The sequence below is a fragment of the Rhinichthys klamathensis genome, unplaced genomic scaffold, assembly GCF_029890125.1.
Source record: "Rhinichthys klamathensis goyatoka isolate OS25496 unplaced genomic scaffold, OSU_Roscu_1.1 h1tg000236l_1, whole genome shotgun sequence".
Lineage (NCBI taxonomy): Eukaryota > Metazoa > Chordata > Actinopteri > Cypriniformes > Leuciscidae > Rhinichthys > Rhinichthys klamathensis.
In genome coordinates, this window is record NW_026606759.1 from 389,239 (window position 1) to 405,143 (window position 15,905).

Below are 15,905 nucleotides of genomic sequence, written 5' to 3' on the forward strand. Positions count from 1 at the left end.
AATATATGGCCCAGTGTCATAATGCAGTTCTTCTTTTCCCCAACTGAAATTAAAAGGCACCGTTGATTATATTTTTTCTGCCATTGAAATACTGTGACCTCAGCTACGTGTGAATGGCACTTCTTTTCCATGACACAAACACGTTGCACACATTATAAAAGTCTTTGATTCACTAACATCACTAAAATAAAAGTTGACGTTTTTCTTTTCGCAATACTTAATTATAGAAAATAAAGGTTTAGTGGTGATCTTCTTCTTCTTTGCATGCCTCACACAGCGATGAGGTCTTGTTTGGCCATGCGGGCCGTGAGTCTGCTCTGCAGGTCGTGTTGGGGCGAGAGGAGCAGCGCAGGGTTAGGGTTAGTTCTGCTGCCCTCCAGCCCGTCCAGAACCAGCCCGCCGCCGGACACCACGGGGTTCTGGGAGCCGAGAAACGGCGTGTCCTCGTCCTCGGTCTCGCTCTCGGAGCCGCTGCTCTCTGAGGGACTGCCGCTGAGTTCGGGCTCCGGCGCCGCCTGAGTCCTGTGGGACGGGGAGGACGGGGCACCTGTGCTTGTGAACCGCTGTGATGAGCTCTCCTGCTCCTCAGGGTGCACAGGACTGGGCAGATCCAGCCCGTGGTTATAGTGGGCCGAGTGGCGGAGGTTCTGGCCCGTCTGGCTCTGGTGTGCGCTGGGTTTGTCCCGCAGGAACAGCAGGGGGCGCTCCTCCTCTCCCGAGGGACTGGACGGGACAGGGGTCGCCAGGCTGGAGAGAGGAGCCGACGTCTCGGAGGGCGTCGCTGGAGAGAGGAGACCCACGGGGGACACACGGGCCGGGGAAGTTATAGCCGAAACGTACCTGTGGAGGAGCACACACACACACTCGCTTTACAGCACATGTCACAACTACTGCCTCTCCATCAGCTGACGCTACGCTGCGTCTCGCTTCACAGGCTCGTCCTCTGGAGGATGCATTTATTAATTACTGTCATTTCTTTTCGGAGTTTGGAATGTAATGCGTACTTTTCTGAAATGAGGAATCCTAGTTGACGTATGTGGCCTAATAGACAGTGGGCCAATCTCGTTTAGTTTTTGATTTGATAGTTACCCAGCAGCTGTCGGGCTCATTTTTTAAATTTGGCTGAATGAATAATTCACAACCGATTGTTTCCAACGCCAATTGTTGCACAATAAAGTATAAAAATAGATTTAATTTCGCTAGCTGATCACAAACGTTGGCCGCTGTGAGATCCAATCAAAACTTTGTTGAATTGATTTGGCCAATCACGTTATCCGTTGAACCGGCGTCATTCTGAAGCCATGAGTCTACAACCCAACCTGGAGAGAGCGGTGTATCTCGGCAAGACAACGCCAAGGTAAGATTTGTTCTACAATGATTATACTAAGCAAAGAGTATTCAAATATAGGATAATTACGGGAAAATGTTTAAACGGGAAGACAGCGGGAAATAAGTCTAAATAAGGGAGAATCCCGGGGGAGGGTTTTGACATGTGCAGGTTACAGCAAGCTACCTAGGCTAGGCTAATCATCAGCTAAAAAGAGTGCAAACCAAAACAAAGAAATTATTTCAAATCAACTTTATAGTGGTAGTCATGGAGTTATTTAAGCCAATTATGGTAGATTGTCACAGTTTATACAATGACACAATTCTGTGCATGGTAGCTTATGCTTTTTGCCCTCCCACACATGTAAGGGTTTAGCACTGGCACCAGCTCTCAGACTCTCTGTGGTGCTGGGCCAGAGTCAGGTAATCTCCCTCCACGCTGTACCGGTGGGAGTGTGTCAGGTTGTTTTTGAAATTGAGGCTAGCCCATCGTAATCTGCTGTACAAGAGCAAGTTCGTCTGTACAAAATCTTAATATACACTACATTTGTAATGATTAAAGCAAAGTTTAATTCTCGAGAATGGCTGGGCTCCGCTCTATCTTTGGTCATTATTTACTTTAGTTGTCAAGGAAACGGGAGGTTTTCTAGCGCTATGATTAGTAATCCTGCTTATTTGCCGGTTTAAAAAAGTAAGAGTTTGTAAGGACATTTTGCATCCAATGTGCATACAAAAAGTTGGAAACAATGTCTGTAGTACTTGTACGATACTTATACTTGTACTTATACTTGACCTCAGTAAAAAAAAAAAGCGTACACAGCGGTGAGGTAAGTATGAAATTCCTAATTTCGAGGTCCGGCCCACCGCCTATAAGGCTTCGAAATGAGACACAGCAATTGTGTAGGAGAAGCTGCTGTGAAACTGTACCAAGCTAAGCCACTCATAATGTATAGTGGTTCAGTAACAGCTGCTCTTCTGAAGCAAAGATAGCTACATTATAAGACTTGAAGCGACTCGCCCTCGAGTTGTTCCAAACCTGTATGAGTTCCTGTCTTCTGCTGAACACAAAAGAAGATATTCTGAAGAATGTCAGTAATCAGAGAGTTAATGGACCCCATTGACTTACATGTACTATGGAAAAAAATACTGGTCCATCAACTCTCTGATTACTGACATTCTTCATCAGACGACAGAAACTCATACAGGCTTGGAACAACTCGAGTAAATTAAGAATTTTCCTTTTTGGGTGAACTTTCTCTTCAAGGTCTGGGTGTACTTAGTTCCTCATGTTCTGCTCCGTTTTGTGCACAGTTAAGACACAAGCCTTTTAAAGTATGCGGATGGACGCGCCACAAGTTCATATGGACAAAAACAACAACAAACAAAAACAGGCTGCAGCCAGACAATGCCCAGTCACAAGTGGACTTGGTGACAAACATTCGGCCACATGCACTGTGCGTGAGACGAACACAAGCGTGTGGAGTGTGTAAGGCCTACAGGTCTGCACTGGGACAGCATCTGAACTGCTGAGTGGGGGAGGGAAGATGTGAAGTGTGCACAACAAATGACTCCTACAAAATATAAAAATATAAAATATCCAAAGATAAAACAATAGTTACTTAATGTTATTAGTGTTATTAATAAACGGTTAGCAGGTACGGATCAGGCAAACCATCTTTCTTTTGCCTGCTGTGACAAATGCAACAAAGCAAGTTCTGAAGCGCCGTGTGTTTGGGAGGATTGTATAAAAGCCAGACAGAATCTGCTCACACCTCTACCTGCGGGCATTACGGGCAGGAGCCGACAGAACGGGGAAGTTACAGGCAGAAGCAGGAGAAAATATCACATAAAGCGCGAGTGGGAGAGAATTAAAAATGTCACTGCATTGAAGCGTTCATTGTAGCGCGTTTGCTTTGGCGTGTTTATCTAACAATCTTCACAGCCATGGGGGTTTATAGTGCCGCACAGGGACCCGTCAATTCACTTTCTCCCAAATGAAGCCGATTGAAAAACATGGGCGATGTGAATTCTCCGGCCTGGCGTGCAGAGCTCTACTCAGGGCTGAAGGGGTTCAGTACACTACCTCTCGCTGTAGGGGGAGTCTCTGCAGGAGCCCGGGGCGTCTCCGCAGCTCTTCAGGTGCTCGTTGAGCTGGTGGACGCCTCCGGTGGCGTTCAGACGCCCTCTGGGACCGGGCGTCCCATGCCGGCTCGTCTCCTGCGAGGACCTCATCAGGCCTGCGTGAGCGTCAGAAGCCACACTGTCTGCTTTCCCATTACTCCAGCTGTGACATCCAAGGCAAACACGCTCATCATACACATCATCTACTCACGTCTTCTGATGAATGTTTATCAGTGAAAATTATGAAATGATATGCTATGCCATAGCATAACAAAACATTGAATTAAAAATGTTCTAACCAGTTCTGTGATGCTTGACAATCGAAAAATGACAAAGGTAGAATTTGTACTTATGAGGGAATGAATTAACTTTCTCATTCCATAAAGCAATATATATAAAAGTCAAGTCAAGTCACCTTCATTTATATAGCGCTTTTAACAATATAGACTGTTTCAAAGCAGCTTTACAGTGATAATAGGAAATTAAAGTAACAGATTGAACATAATTAACAAAATGAAGTCAGTCTGAGGTTTAATGTCCAACATCAAATACTAACTAACATTAGTTAGTTAGCTAGCTAGATATTTAACAGGCACTGTTTAAAGTTATATAGTTATCACTAGCTGGCAATTATTATTATTACTATTATTTTTTAAACCTGCTTGGTAACAGTTTCTCTGGATCTCAGTGCAGGGTTATGGGTAGTGTGGTACTTGAACAGAAAGTCCCTTCTTCTTTAACTTGTGGCTTGCATAGATGTCAACAACCTCAGGAGCTAATGGATGGTCTGTGAAATCCTAAATCAATGGGGCTTTTATGTCAGGAAGCTTTGCTGTTGCACTCTGTAGAGGCTTAAAGTTAACTTTAGCTGGAAGTAACATTATTCAAGAACCGCTATAACGCCAAAACAATCTGTTACCTTAAATTATATGTTTATCTCTGTAAAGCTGCTTTGAAACAATTTATTGTTAAAAGCGCTATATAAATGAAGATGACTTGACTTGACTTGACTTAAAAGACACTCCAATATGACTACCGGTTATAAGTATAACTATAATATAACAATATAACTTCCTGCGAAGCTGCTTTGAAACAATAAGTACTGAGAAAAGCGCTATACAAATAAATATGACTTGATCTTGATTTGACTCACATTTCATTTGGACAGTTTCTGACCAGTACTCGTGTGTGTGTGTGTGTGATGTGTGTGTATGGGACTGTACCTCAGGCTGGAGGAGCGAGTGACGGCGCTGGACACATGTGTTGGTGATGTGAACTCGGTGGTGGACAGAGATGTTTCCGCTTCTCTGTCCGTCACATGAACGTGAGGAGGGACGGGATTTTTCGGCATGTAATGCTGAAATCAGACAAAAGTTGATTGGTCTATCACTGTTTCTCTTGTAGTGTATGATACTGCACACTCGAACAACTTTAACTGTTTAAACACATATTAAAAAACCCCTTTACTGTAAATTAGCTTTTAGTCGATTGGTACAATACTTGTTGACCACTAATCTTAAAATCCTTTCAACGTGATTACGCGATGTGTGTCGCATCACAGCGAGTGCAAGACCAGCATTTGTGGTCAAAAGTATATAAATGTGTATTTTTTTTATAAAATGTCCGCTGGTTTGTCTAGATCAGACTCTTATTCCTCGGCTGGATCGTGTCAAGACTTTGAAGCTGCACTGAAACCGTTGGACTCCACTGAAGTCTCTATATGGAGAAAAACCCTGGAATGTTTTCCTCAAAAACCTTCATTTCTTTTCGACTGAAGAAAGAAAGACATGAACATCTTGGATGACGTGGGGGGAGAGTAAACTATCAGGAAATTGTAATTCTGAAGTGAACTACTCCCGGCATTAACGTGAATGCATATTTTTTTCTGAGAATGAATAATCTAAAATCCCCAAAAAAGGGGGCGCTGTGTTTTTAACCAAAATAGGATTTAAAAATCTCGCCCTCCGGTTTATCATGTTACATCTCATGCTGCTGTAGATGCAGTGAGCACACTCACATTGACCAGCTGCAGGTCTTCGGGTGGAGGCTGGGGCGGCTGGGCGCCTTTGGCCGCAGCGTTTCGCTGTCGTAAACTTTGCCGCAAACGGTCATGCAGCTTTTTCCTCTGTTTCCTACGCGCGCAAAAAAATGAAAAAAGGAAAAAGAACAGCTCTTAGACTTTAGGAGATCAGATATCAATGACTATCAATAATTAATATGGCTCATTTTAGTTTTTGAGTAAAACATTAGTACAAACTAACTGTACAAAGTAACTTAGTACAAACAGACATTTCAAAAAGTGAATTACTTTGTTTTGCAGTAAGCCACCACACACATGATGCCAACAACTAGAAGAGCGATGCAGATGCCTGTTATAGTCAAAACGCGTTTCTGATAGAGCTCCTCAGCTTCTGGAAGAGAGGACAGACTGCTTTTCAAGCTTGAACACACACACACACACACATCACATCTCAGTCATATTCTTACTTGGAATAATTTTTTTTATAATAACAATGTTATTTGAACAGATTTCCAAGTAAGAACATAAGCTGGCACACATGTATGTTTCCAGTGGCGCTGATGCTTTAATTAGACAGGCTTGATTGGTCTCAGGATGTAGTTTTGCTGAGGGGAGGGACAACAGGACAGGCTAATTCAAGGTCAGCTCAGAAAATCATTTCGTCACAAATGACATGAAATGCAAACCCGGCCGGGCTGAGGCCTCTGGGATGCCTGCAACACTCAACACTCATGCACTTCACTCATTTCATTATGAGGTTTAGATCACAACAGTGACAGACTGAATTTATTGAAGCCTTCAGTAACTATTTGTATGTATGTTTTTGCGAATGGTCAATAGATATGGAATGCTAAAGGCTTTAATAAACAGTCATGAACTGGTAGCAGCACAAACTCACAGGCTGCTGACACAAGCTGGGAAATGTATCTCATGCTAAAGACCCCATGAAATGTTTGACGAGCATATTTTTCTGAATTTGATGGAAGCTTGAGTGGGACATAGAAACGGGCTCCTCCACTTTGGTAAAAATGGCCTTTAGTTTACATGACATGAAAAACTGTGACATTTCATGTAATTTTACAGTAAAATACTGTTATCATTGCCATTTTGTCTTATTTCATTCTCATCAGTTACGTACATTATGATTTTATGTTATGTTATGCATGATGGTGTTGTATTTGTGTCTATGACTTTATTTACATCAGCTTGTGGAAAAGCTACATGTGATGCATCTTAGTGGATCTTGTAGCTAACTCTTTACCAGTTCTGGCAACCACAGCTTTTTGTTTTTGTTTAGTCATGGTGTTATTAGGCCAGGGTGTCCAATCCTGATCCTGGAGGGACACTTTGCTGCCGGTTTTAGCACCAACCCCAATTAAACACAGCTAATCAATTTTGACTGGACACAAAACTGTATACGCCCCTGAGTGCACGATGATGTCATCAATATTTTCGGGCCATTTTATCTGCTTTCAAATTGTCCATTTCTTAATGGGGTCTTAAAGGCACAGAATACTGTAGGTTCCCGTCACAACACAGCGTATCGAAGCCTGTGAGCAAACGCTACCACTCGTTTGATTTAGAAACTTCTATCTTGAATCGTTGTTTTTAGAGTACAGCAAACACATTCTTGATGCACACAACACAACGGCAATCACTATGTACAGACATTGATAAAACACTGATGAGAAGTAGAAAAGGGGGAGAAAACAAAGGAGAAAGTGAGGAATGAGATGTCATGCTGAAGATAGAGGGATGCATGAATGGAGGGCAAAGCAAAGCTGAAGGGATCTAAACACAGCATAACTACTGCAGTACGGCTTCTCTTCTGCACCGCTGAACTGTGTGTGAAATTTAGCTGTCTCTCTCTCTCTCTCTCTCTGTGTGTGTGTGTGTGTGTGTGTAAGAGAGAGCTTTTCATATCTGCCTTGAATGGAAGATATCAGAGGTCTTGATGAATTATTAACAACATCCTTCCTAGCATGCAGGCTAATGCCCCCCCGCACGTCACATGCTTCGGAGCGGATATCCACTTTCTTGTCTAAAACCCTAGAAACCTGCAGAGTGGCTCTAAGCAAATTAATATAATAAAGAATAATGATGTCAATCTCCAATCATCTGTTATGGCTGTTTGATCCCTTCATGAGCAAAAGGAAACCAGCTGAAGTTGAAGGAAACAGGCTCAAGCTTCTAGACCTACGAATCTGCAAACTAGGAGGAAAGAACGATTCATACCCATAAATTCAATCCCAAGATGTTCTGCCAAGGCAGACAAGGTGATGAAAAGAAAGCAAAACACAAACAAACAAAAAACAGTTGAGCGGTGATGTCAACTCTGACTGACTGCACACAAACACGCAGGTCAGGTCCACCTCAAACCCCCTCCAGAAACACCAGATACCTGCAGTCTTCTCAGCATGGTACATTACACACATACACAGATACATATTTGAAAGCAGAAATGATTCAAACCTATTCTGTTTGACTTTAAACCCACCATGACAATGCATCATTTAATGCTTTTAGAAATCATTAAAAAAGATATATGGATGGTTTATCACACGTATATAGTGATGTGCATCTCTATATACAGACACTTATGGTTGGTCATCATTATGACACAAGGACATGCACATGCAGACGTCACTGCGCTCACGCCATTTTATACACTGACCCTCCACACATTTCACTACAGACAGAGTCAGACTTGGTTAATTCATGTGATTACACCAGCACTTGTTATTAAACATGCTGTTAAACACATGCATCTCTCGGTCACCTAAACTACCTGGCGTCAGAAGCTGTTGTTGGACTGATACCTGAGCCCGTCACAGTTTGAAAGGTTAACACTGGCAGAATGTGATCTCCTTCTCCTCTATACATTAAGAACAGGTTTGCAGAAATATAATCCTGTTATTTCAGAATGCATAAAATGGCACTAAAATTGGAGTGTCATTACAAGGTTAAATCACCAATTAAAATAATATCAATTGTTTGACTGTAATGCTGGCCTAACGTGTTGTTAGAGGCCCAATGATTTGCTCATTAACTGATAGCCCTGATCTCTCCTGCGTGTCGTGATTAAACCACTGGCATCTGTACTGACGAAGGTCATTCTATGAAGGACACATTAGCAAAGATTATTAATAGCTGAGAATTGATTGTCATTGCAGATTTCCAGTAAATGTACCTATTTTAGCACTTTAGTTAATCGATGGAGATTTTTCTGTCTGCTCACTGTCCTATCTGAAATGCAGAAATGATAATGAATATCACCCAAACGTATGATATAGATGCCCAGTTCAATATAATAGACGGAAGTCTCTTTTGAGCAAGTGATCATTGATGGGTCTCAGCTCTTATTACATGGCTCTGTGTGTCTTAAAGGGATAGTTCACCCAAAAATGAAAATCACTCCATGATTTACTCACCCTCAAACCATCCTAGGTGTATATGACTTTCTTCTTTTAGACGAACACAATCAGAGTTATATTAAAAATATCCTGGCTCTTCCCAGCTTTTTAATGGCAATGAATGTAGTACGAGATTTTGAAGTCCAAAAAAGTGCATCCATCCATCATAAAAGTAATTCATATGGCTCCAGGGGTTAATAAAGGTCCTCTGAAGCAAAGCCATGGGTGGTTGTAAGAAAATTATGAATATTTAAAACAGGGGTTACTCTTGTGCCTTAAATTAATGCGTACGGTTATTTTAAGCTAGTTATTTTAGTTTTTAAAGTTTTAAATATGGATATTTTTCTTACAAAAACCCATGGCTTTGCTTCAGAAGGGCTTTATTAACCCCCTGGAGCCGTATGGACTACTTTTATGATGGATGGATGCACCTTTTTGGACTTCAAAATCAGGACCGCCATTCACTGCCATTATAAAGCTGGAAAGAGCACTGATATTTTTTAATATAACTCCATGTGTATTTGCCAGAAAAAAGATCATGAGTCATATACTGTACACCTAGGATGGCTTGAGAGGGAGTAAATCATGGGATAATTTTCATTTTTGGGTGAACTATCCCTTTAAGCATGTTAATTAAGGGAATTGTGGTTATTTCTGTGGTACTGTAGGTCACGTCAATAGTTTAAGAAGAGTCATTCTCAGAAAAGATTCTCAGATTTACTAATGCTCTTATGGCGTTAAAAAAAACTACTGTCAGGATTTGTCAAGATGAAAAATGAATGAAAAGGTCTGGACAATTACTTTTGCAGCTGATTGCATATGCATTTGTAGGAGCTTCCCTTTCAGATGCAATATTAATGGGAGGAGAGTATCTAAATGAATCATGCACCATGATTTACCAAGGTTTGCTGTAGTCAATGTTCTGGTATTTGTGCTATTATTTAACACCCAAAAAAGCATGTCTTAAGCCAGTTTGCACCTGTGATCCGCCTGACCGGTGTCTGAAGCACGTCTGACAAACGCCAATGACGTCACAAGCGGAGCACCCGTAAGTATAAAAGTGTGCCTGTAATAAACATAATTTTTTTTGTCTTCAGGAGTCGCTTGTTTGTATATGCGGATAAACACTCGTTCGGAGCACGTTGGACTCCTGAGGGAACTAGATGCGCTCATTATAATGCATTTGCGTTATCCCTGGATGAAGAAGCTCTGTTCTTGTTGATTCTCTCCCGAGGGACAGGGATCTAGCGTTTGCACGAGCGTGTTCTGCTCAGCTATCTCCTGATCTCATCTACTGTTTTGTAATATTCTACTCCTCTGCTTGTACTATTGTCTGTTATTATTGTCTACCCTATTGCTGTTATCTTTTTCTTATTTTATCTACATTGTAAAGTGTCTTTGAGCTATGGAAAGGTGCTATATAAATAGAACGTATTATTATTATTAGCAGTGCTGCCAGATGGTTGTGTTCACACCCCTTCCAGCTAACGCTGAGATTATCATTTGCCATCATGGACCTGCATGATAGGCACAGTGTATGGACTAACGTTAAGAGTCGCCAGAATAGAGTTGCGTTCTGCTATCAGTTCTGGTCCAGAGCACTGCTTCTGCTCCTAAGGGAGGAGTTCGAAGCAACCATTGCCAAATCGGCACAGAAATGGAGCAGGTTTTGGTTAACAGGAAAACAGAAATCTGAAACCACTCTCTCTATTGCTTGTTTCATATTGTGCGCTAAGCAGTGCTTAATGGCTTATGCATGCCGGCACGTTTTCCGGCTAAAATACTTCAGATTAGGTGTTAGGATGGGCACATGTCTGAGGACATCCTTCACATGCCCCCAAGGTGAGAATGGCATTGATCAGTGGTTGTGGGAAGAGGTTTATTGTCTCTGGCATCTCTCTGAGGTATCGTTTTCCAGGGTCAGCTATATTCTCCCCTATGTCTAAAGTAGAATTGTATGCTCGGCTATGCTGTATTGTTTGGTAGATACCCCTGTAGGGCTGATGAAGGGTGAATGGAGTAAGGGCAGTATAGGTTCCCTATACCTCGTTTACCTCGCTCCCCAACTACTGTTGTGTCTTGAACCTTGGAATGGGTGATTTATAGGCCTCTCTAATATGACCCATGTTCAAGAACATGACAAGTAGAGGTAGACTGCCTGTGAGCGTCCCTCCTGGTTATCTATTGCATGCTATAGTTAGCACTAGAGTAAAGCGCTAGTTATAGTGTGTCCTGGGGAAGTACCTATATTTTATTCAGGGTTGATTTGATCTCCCCTAGTGTACTGGGGTATGCTATGTAGGGCATAAGCTTCTCTGCGTCCACCTTGGGGTTGGCTTTTATGTTTTTCTCTTGTCTGAGACATATCTCCCTTTTGGATGGCCTTAAGGGTTGATGCTAGGTGATGGGAGTTATGTAGGGCCGTTTAGATTTTCTCTACTTCATTTACCTCCCTCCCTAACTGCTGTCGGGTTTTCAAGTTCGGATGCCGCTCCCCTCTGATGGGTGCTCTACTGTGGCCTGGTTTGACAATGCTAACAAGTAGAGGAAGGTCGTCTGCGGGGCTTCCCTCAGATTATCTGTCACATACTATGGTCTAGTGCTAAAAGGAAAAGACGGATCTTAGGTAGAGTGCCTTTACTCATGGTTTACTCAATACTTCGAAAAGCAACGTCTCAGGTTACGACTGTAACCCTGGTTTCCTGAGAAGAGGAACGAGACACTGCGCCTCATTGCCATGCCTTGGACCTGCCTCAGACAAAAGAGTTGATGACGTGTATTACAGGCACCCTGTGATACTTAACAGCGCTCCGCTTGTGACTTCACGGACTGTGGTCAGCCAATAAATTAACACGTTTTTCACACATGCTTCAGACACCGGTCATGCTAATGGCGTTTCCCATAGCGTCATTTCAAGACACAGTGTCTTGTTCCCCCTTCTCAGGGAACCAGGATTAGTACTTTTAATTTTAGCACTTGCCAAGGCAACATTTCAAATTTTCTTTAGATTTAATTTTTTTAATCTAATATTCATATTTTATTTTAGCTTTATTTTTAATTAGCAAAAAAGATTTGAATAGTTTTAGTTAACAATATCAACACTGAGAATGACACTTAAAACAATTTCTTGAGAGTGACCCCTGGCACAGGTTTACAGGACTTAGTTATCCATGATGACTAGCTTACAAAACATGTTGATGAGCTGAGAGTAAAGTCAGTTCATAACCTCTTGAGCCAGGTGGTGTGATGTTGTCTGCAGACAGAGCTTGATACACTCATCTCATCCCGAAAAAGTCCAAAATTATGTGAATGAGGACAAACCCGATCTCCCCTAATTAACTAACATGTGTCCAGACTGATGGATGTCAACCCTGTCTAACTGTTGTCAGCTAACTAGCATCCAACATAACAAAACTAGATTAATAAATGCTAAACATGCAAAGAGAAGGAATGGAAAACATAAAAAAGATCTGATCTGTCTGATCTGACTACCCGTTGGTCAAGAACACAAAACCAAAGCAACAGGAGGTAGCGCTGATTGAGCATGCTCTAATCCAAGCACAGACAGGAAGAGGAAATAGACGTACTGTAGAAGCTGGCCATTACGTAGCTTTGGCAGCGATCACCAGTAAACTCATTGGGGCACCTGAGAGGGAAAGACAGAAGTCACAGAGAGAAAGAGAGGAAGACAGGAAGTGAGTTTGACACCCAAAAGTCCCCCTCACACACGCGTGTCTCCGGTGTTGCTCGCTGAATGTCTCGCAAACGTCCGCCTGGGTTCCAAGAGCCAATTAACAGTTTAGACATGACTAGTCTCTGAAGAGTGGGGAGTATCTCTGGGGTAAATGTTGGCAGCCCATCGCGCACCTGTCCACATCTGACGCCGGGACAGATGGGCGGCCTGGCAAACCCTGACAGAAAGAGTGCTTTCTAAATGGCGGAGGTGGCGAGGCAGCGCAGAAACAGCGGCGATGGAGTGTGTGTTTGGGGGTGAAGGGGGCGTTCACTGACTGCACATACGTTTGGGGTCTACGACTCTCACAGGGTCTCTGGTATGACAGCGGTTCCCTGTGAATCCTGGAAGGCACCTAGGTTAGAAAGAGGATGAACACAGCACAACACATCACATCACAACACAACATTACACTACAACACTAGACAAACACACGCACGGGTCAAGGACAGGGAATATTCTCTGCTCTCCACAAACATGAGCTTCCCCTCCGGGTCACTTCTGCTGTCACGTCATCATATCACTTATTTTATGGTAAAAAAAAGAAGAAAAAAAAGGTCCAGGGTTGAGATTGTTCCAGTCTTGATCTTTCAGCTGACCAACTGCTCTCTGATGACATGAAGAGCACTCAAACCCCTGCCACACACACCCACACACAGCTCCAGCTGTTCTTCTGGAAGGGGCTTAACAGCTGTCTTTCTCAACAGGCCCTGATATACTTCCAGTGAAATCGGAAAAAAGAACTGGTGTGATATTTTAAACTTTCCGGCTAGCAAAAATCTTCAAACTGCCATTGGTCCATGGCGATGATGCGATGGGTAGGTGTGGCTCTGAGGCTCCGCCTTCTTTGGTGTGGAAATCTTCTCCGGTTTATTTCTTCCGTTCAGTCCGTCAAATTAAGACACGAGTGAAAACATGAACAATGGAAAGCGACATTGTATTTTTTTAATGGTAAAGCTGCTGCTTTAAAGAAATATATTGTATCCACCTTATTCCTGACGACCTTACTGCGTTTTGAATTATGGGCGGCACTTCCGGTTTGGGGAACTTCCATTCAAAAAGGCTAAAACGAATCATTTCCAATCATAAGTTTGCCCTACAAATAAAGCTGATCCGTCAGTTTGACCGGATGAGCTGTCAATTTTTCTTCATGATTTATTTTCCGACATCATGAGAATAATGTTATACTTGGTATTTTAACGTGACATGTTATAACAAGAATATCTACGGCAAGAGCTCTTTTCAGTCGCTGCTTTCTTTTCCTCATGATGATTTTTATTTTTTCCTTTGCAATCCGCTGTAAAAGTATGAAAAAAGTACAACATATACGGCACATTTGTGGTCTGTTCTCCCGAATTTAATTTACGATAATAATTCACTGGATGCACGAAGAATCTCTCGTTATTCTCCTCAATCCTCACGTCTCTTTCCAGGTTTGTTTTCACAGGTAAATGCAATTTATAATCTGTCAAAATGACGGAAATCACTTTGATATAGTGTCACGTAATGCTGAAGTTAGTGAACATTTTTGATTAAGGCTTGTTATACAATATATTTGCCTACTACAGTGATATTTAACCAAAGACTCGCGCGTTTGGGGCTATTTTTGGTCTGTCGACCTTGTTGATTATTTTAAACTTTTAAATTTCATTTTAATGTTCGATGGTTGAAGGGTGAGTCGATTAATGTCATCTCATTGTGACACTTTTTTAACGTATTGCGTACATAGAGCGAGCCTTTGCTGATTGTTTACAGCTTAACGGAAGTTACACCCATAATTCGCGCAAAGCGTCATGGGGCGCAGGAATAAGGTGGATAAAAAGCAGTATAAATAAACGAGACTTGATGTGACTGGAGAGCTGAATTGCAGAGCTGGTGCAAACATATCCACATCACTATGATCAGATGCTTTCTGAACTGCTGTTTGTTATTGAGTGGAAAGCGCGCAGCACATATTCATCCAAACGTCGCTCTCAGCAGGGATGTTTACTGAGAGTATGCCTAACCCAATCTCACGGGAAATCAGAACCATTTTATGAGGTGGCTATTTTATATGAATTCATATGAGGTGAAAAAAGGGAGTATGAAGTTCCACCCAAACCCCAGAACATAACCATCACTGGGGCATAATATAAAGCAGATCGTACAAAAACATACAGTACGAATGAAATTAATTTGCCACCAAAATGTAAAATAGTTATGATTTGCCACAACTTGAGATTGTGTTGGTATTCCGGTCCTCAGGCATCAGATTCATCAAAAGTGTTGAGAAACGTTTACTACAACAACTGGATATGTCGCATTCCTTGAGGAAAAGGTGAATGGTGCTCGGACATCCAACAGTCACTCTGATGCTGGGGTGTTGTGGGTGGTTGCCAGGGTGTTGCTAGGTGATAGTCAAGGATTACTGGGTGGTTGTCTCCAATGAAAAAACCCATCCTCTGTGATCTTCTGATATGATATGCCTCCTTCAATGTGCATCTGATCTCTAAAATCTCCTCAACATGAGGAATTGGAGCACAAATGCTGCAGGATGATGCACACACTCAGCTTTAATCTTAGTTTGACAATGTCTGATCACATTATTATGAGCACTAGTACAGTCATACTTGACTTAGCACTAATTCCAGCAGTTGGTTAAGGGTCACGTGAGCACTGCTGGATGGCTCAGAGATCTGCAGTCCCTGAGGAGCCTCTGCATCGAGAGAGGCGTCGACTGCAGTGCTTACTGATGAGAACAGAGCCCTGACATCAGCACTGCGGTTTGTGCTTATTCACTGGATTGGACAGTAAGTGTGCCGTCAGTGTCATGCACGCAGAAAACCTCCGCTTGCAACATGGTTTTACATTTACATTCATGCATTTCATACTTTATCCAACATTGCATTGAAGATATTCATTGTATCACTCCATACATTCCTTGAGAAACAAACCTTGGTGTTGCAAATGCAATGCTCCACTGTTTGAGCTAATAGGTCATTCATTAAGTAAACCTCATCTAAGATCAGTAGAGTGACAGTGACTAGCAGACTGAATGCCTCAGTAACACACGTGCGGATGTGAGCTGTACCTGCAGAGGTGTCGGATGTTTCCCGGTGTGACCTCCAGCGTGAAGCATTTCCCTCCGTTCACGCAGAACTTCCTCTCGCTCTCGCTGCAGGGCGTCATGTGACTGGAGGTCTTGGCCGTGGGAGTGGTGCTGGTGGTGCTGGTGGTGCTGGTGCCCGCTGCACAGAACAACACAACACAACTCATAAGAGCTCTGAGAAAGGAGCAGGGTTACCCCAGAGGA

General features: G+C 42.5%; 1 protein-coding gene across 6 annotated transcripts in view; it reads right to left on the bottom strand.

Annotated features, from left to right (window-relative positions):
- nrg1 (neuregulin 1) overlaps positions 1-15,905 on the bottom strand; it is a 43,594-nt gene continuing 27,689 nt past the window's right edge. Inside the window, exons 1-9 of one of the 6 annotated variants that reach the window (XM_056265561.1) lie at positions 15,684-15,829; positions 12,901-12,968; positions 12,468-12,526; positions 7,703-7,726; positions 5,756-5,855; positions 5,465-5,579; positions 4,671-4,804; positions 3,410-3,610; positions 1-840 (exon numbers count right to left, since the gene is read on the bottom strand). In XM_056265561.1, coding sequence (XP_056121536.1) covers positions 270-840; positions 3,410-3,610; positions 4,671-4,804; positions 5,465-5,579; positions 5,756-5,855; positions 7,703-7,726; positions 12,468-12,526; positions 12,901-12,968; positions 15,684-15,731 — 1,320 coding nt within the window. In that variant the 5' untranslated portion in view covers positions 15,732-15,829 and the 3' untranslated portion in view covers positions 1-269. Of the gene's footprint in view, positions 841-3,409; positions 3,611-4,670; positions 4,805-5,464; positions 5,580-5,755; positions 5,859-7,702; positions 7,727-12,467; positions 12,527-12,900; positions 12,969-15,683; positions 15,830-15,905 lie in introns of those variants that run through there. The other 5 variants (XM_056265560.1, XM_056265562.1, XM_056265564.1 and 2 more) reach the window with 5 other exon arrangements.